We start from the raw sequence: 4,805 nt of genomic DNA on the forward strand, positions 1-4,805 counted from the left end.
CAAGGGGAAATGGCCCACCATGTGCAAGAAACAAGAGGATTCTACAAGAAGTCTAGGGGAAAGATCAGAGTCAGGAAAAAGAGTTGGATGGTGCAGGTCTACTGAAGCTGAGAAGAACACCTACGGCCAAGAGGAAATGGAGAAAAATTTAGCCAGGGAGAAATAATACTAATACCTCCACAATCCAGAGTGGAATTTGTAAGTCAAGAGCAGAACAACTATATGGATACCACCTCCACTGAATCCTCTCTGAACATCAACCAAGTATAAGAATGGCCATGCCCTCAGACAGAGTGCAATGGAAGGGACGTTACCCCCACCCACCTGATAAGCCCAGGGAAGGCCGTTTCCCTTGAGGGATTGCCTACGTGTGTCTTTGACGGAGATCACCAAATGGGGTCCAACAGACTTGAGTCATGACCAGACTGCCTTAGGGAGGCTCCTGGACCAGTCTTGTAAGCCCTTATGTCTTCCACAACATACATATCTCAATCATGGCCCCATTCCTGTTCCAGGAACCCAACCTATAACTATGATGTTTTTAATTGCCATGCATGTGTGACAGTTCTCCTTGACCTCCCATGTCATTTCTAAAGTTCTGTATATCAGCAAAACCTTGGACACCATTATGACCCCATACCAATGGTCTCCACATCTGGTTAATCTTTTTTGTCTTAATCTTCCCCTTGTCCTGCTTAAGACTATAACAAATGTTCTCTTAAAAAGAAAACTAAAGTCCATTAAAAAAAAACCGCACACACACACACACACAACTAGACAAATGTCTCTAAATCTAAAGCAACACTGGATGAATTTGATACTAGAGGAATTACTCCCTGCCTGTATTCTTTCCCTGCCATCTGATGCCCAAGCTAGAACTTGCACCTGGAATACAGTTCTGGTTGCACCCATGATGTTGCAGAGAGCAAAGCTTGTAATCAGCAGATTCCTGGAGAAGGAGGCAGAGCAACATCACTGGGAATCATAACCCTGGGAAAGAGTGGTGAGCCTCAGGGAAAACAAAAACAAAACAGCCATTGCTCAATCATCACGCAAGACCATCATGTCCACCTTCCCTTCGCAGTCCCTCCTCAAGTGCATACCTCTCAGCTCTGTCCCCAACCACAAGTCAGGTCAAGGCTATACCAACGGGCTTCAGAGGAAGAGTTCTGAGTTGCAGGTCAGTGCTTTGGACTCTTAAGCTAAGCAATGTAGGGAACCTCACATTCAGACAAGATGGAGCAGGTCAAATTTGAGGACCATAGGGTCAGCATCTCGCTCCTCCAGCATGTCCAAGAAGCAGTTTCTCTCCAAAATTCAAGGGGATCGCGAACTCCCAAGATGTCTCTTCACCAGCCGCCTCATGGCCCCTGTCACCTCCTTATTCCTCAGCGTGTAGACAAAAGGGTTGAACATGGGGGTGACTATTGTGTAGAAGAAGGCAAGCACCTGATCCGTGTCCTGTGCATCATCTGCCCAAGGCCTCATATAGGCAACAGTACCGGTCCCAAAGAAAAGTATGACCACAAACAGGTGGGAGGAACAGGTAGAGAAGATCTTTTGACGTCCTTGGGATGTTGCGACCCCAAGGATGGTGGTAAGGATGCAGGCATAGGAGGCCATGATCAATAAAAAAGGGGTCACAATAAAGGCGACGGTGACAGCAAGATTCCCCACTTCACCCCAGAAGGTGCTTGTACTCGCCAGTTTCAGCACAGGTAGAATATCACACAAGAAGTGGTGGATAGTGTTGGCACCATGGAAGGGGAGGGTGAAGATGCAGATGGAATGAATAGTGCCAGTGATGATGCCCATGAGGTAAGAGGCCCCCACCATACTCCAACAGGCTCCCCGGTGCATCAGAGTAGCATAATGCAGGGGCTGGCAGATGGCAACATAGCGGTCATAGGCCATGGCCGTGAGCAAGCAGCATTCAGTGATGCCAAAGAGGGCAAAGAAATATAGCTGAGTGAAGCAGCTGGTTGGTGGGATGGTAGGGTGGGAGGCGAGCAGATCCCACAGCATCCGAGGCACGATGGTTGTAGTATAGAGGATCTCCACCACGGAGAAGTGACGAAGGAAGAAATACATGGGCCAGCGCAGGGCGGGATCCACCAGCGTGAGGAGGATGATCAAAGCGTTTCCCAGCAAGGTAACCAGGTAGATGCAGAGCACCCCACAAAAGAGGGGGATCTGGAGGTAGCCCAAACCTGAGAATCCCAGCAACACAAATGCAGTCACTGCTGTGCCATTACCATCTCCCATGTCCCCAAAGCCAGACTGGAGGAAGGGGACTAGGAGAGATCATGTGCTGCCAAGAGCCAGCCGGGTGAAGCCAGGCACCAGCTACAGCAAGAAGAGATGAGGAAGACTCCGCGAGGGCCTACCAGTGCTCAGCACTGAGGGGTTGCCAGTCACTCTCTCCCAGGAAAACCTTCCTAAGGGAAAGAGGCTCAAGAGGAGGTGGGCAGCCGGGCGAGTAATGGCCCTTCCTTGAGGCTGGAAACTTGATGGACAAGGGGGAGTTAGTTCCTCTCACACTGAGTTCTCGGGTGGGACAGAGCGGAGACAAGTAGGAGAGCTCCTGTAGAGAAAGTGATCGAGAATAAGGACGCACAGACAGCTGAGCAAACCGAGTAAATAAAGCCGACAGAGGACACGGGGAGGGGGCAAATGTCACCACGAGGCAGAGCAAGAGCAGGAGTGAGGACAAGAGCAAGCGAAAGAGACAAAGAAGAGCTGCAGGACCAGAGACTGCCGAGAGGAGGCAGGTGGAACGTTTTACCTACACATCTACTCCCCACGGCCCTCCCGCCCTTCCCGTCAGCACAGCACAACAGCTCAGTCCCCCCAAGAGCCCGATTCCCAGAGCCATAGGGGTGCAGGGGACTGAGAGCAGGGAAGGGGAAGAAGAAAGCTTTGCCTAGGAGACCAGGAGGAAGTAAACAGCTTCTCCCTGGCCCTTCATGGTACCTAAGCCTCTCTGAATTCCCTGGCCCAACCCGAATAATAAAGGAGAGACCAAGTGCCAAGGAACTAGGTTGTACCCAGGGTCCCTCAGCAAGGGACCCACAAACCATATGCTCTGATTCCCTGACCAGTTTCCATCAGCTTCTCTGCTCAGCCCACTGCCCCAAGGGCTACCTTTGGCCTAAGCATAGTTCCCAAAATTGGTCCCTTGTTTCCTTTTTTCCCAACAACTAAAAGGCAGGGAAGGCCTTAAAAAAACACAATCATAAAGATATTTTTGGTGAAAGTCAATTAGTGTTTCCATCAATAATTTCTACGCAAATTTTTCAGTGACCTTAGTTGCATTTTTTTTACAATGTGCCAACATTCTCATGACTTCCTTTCTGGTTGGCCTGTTTCTAGTCTTCTAGGTTCCCTCCCCTTACCTTCCTTCTGTTTTGCGTGAAGGTAACTGCTGACCATTTGGTCTCATCTAGATGGCCACTTAAAGGAAGTTCTTTTAAAAAATTCTTTTGCTAGACAGTTCTCAAAGGAAAAAAATTGATTGAGGTAGCCACAAGTTTGAATCCTGGGAGGGTTTTCCAACACACCCTGAGGATCCAACCCACTCCCAGCTTCAGAACGAGGTTTCAATGCTTTATTTATTTATTTATTTTTAAGAGGGTACAAAATTCAATGCTTCCTTATGGTGCAAAATAACTGAGTTTCTAAATCTGTCTTCCAAGAAAGCAACAAAGGACATTTATCAGATAATAACATTTATATTGCATCAGAATATTTCCACGTTTCCATATAAGGAAATTGAATAATTCATCAAGGAAATAAATAAATCAAGGAATATTTATATTAATATATTTTATTTTCCATCTTTCTTCAGTCTGACTTTCTTTCTTTTTTTAAAAAATCATTTTACTGGGGGCTCATACAACTCTTATTACAATCCATACATCCATCCATTGTGTCAAGCACATTTGTACATTTGTTGCCATCATCATTCTCAAAACATTTTCTTTCTACTTGAGTATCAGCTTGGTATCAGCTCCTCATTTTTCACCCTTCCCTCCTTCCCTCCCCCCCACCATGAACCATTGATAATTTATAAATTATTATAATTTTGTCTTATCTTACACTGTCTGACATCTCCCTTCACCCACTTTTCTGTTGTCCATCCCCCAGGGAGGAGGTTATATGTAGATCCTTGTAATCGGTTCCACCTTTCTATCCCACCTTCCCTCCACCCTCCCATTATAACCATTCTTACCACTGGTCCTGAAAGGATCATCTGTCCAGGATTCCTTGTGTTTTCAGTTCCTATCTGTACCAGTGTACATCCTCTAGTCTAGCCAGATTTGTAAGATAGAATTGGGATCATGATAGTGGGGGGAAAAAGTATTTAAGAACTAGAGGAAAGTTGTATGTTTCGTCATTGCTACCCTGTACCCTGACTGGCTCATCTCCTCCCCACCACCCTTCTGTAATGGGGTGTCCAGTTGCCTACAGCTAGGCTTTGGGTCTCCATTCTGCACTCACCCTCATTTACAATGATATGATTTTGTTTTCCATAGATGCCTAATACCTGATCCCTTTGACACCTCGTGGTCACACAGGCTGGTGTGCCTCTTCCATCTAGGCTTTGTTGCTTCTGAGCTAGATGGCCACTTGTTTATCCTCGAGCCTTTAAAACCCCAGACGCTATATCTTTTGTTAGCCGGCCACCATCAGCCTTCTTCACCACATTTGCTTATGCACCTATTTGTCTTCAGTGATCATATCATGGAGGTGAGCACACAATGATATGATTATTTGTTCTTTGATGCCTGATAACTGATCCCTTC

The 4,805-nt window shown here is 46.8% G+C and overlaps 1 protein-coding gene across 1 annotated transcript; it reads right to left on the reverse strand.

Annotated features, from left to right (window-relative positions):
• Positions 1-1,317: 1,317 nt before the first annotated feature.
• Positions 1,318-2,265, reverse strand: LOC101639191 (olfactory receptor 9-like). The gene has a single exon (XM_004700839.1). The coding sequence runs from the start codon at positions 2,263-2,265 to the stop codon at positions 1,318-1,320; it is 948 nt and encodes a 315-aa protein (XP_004700896.1).
• Positions 2,266-4,805: the final 2,540 nt, after the last annotated feature.

This window comes from Echinops telfairi, unplaced genomic scaffold (assembly GCF_000313985.2).
Source record: "Echinops telfairi isolate 266 unplaced genomic scaffold, ASM31398v2 ScPeMD7_2;HRSCAF=8, whole genome shotgun sequence".
Taxonomy (NCBI): domain Eukaryota; kingdom Metazoa; phylum Chordata; class Mammalia; order Afrosoricida; family Tenrecidae; genus Echinops; species Echinops telfairi.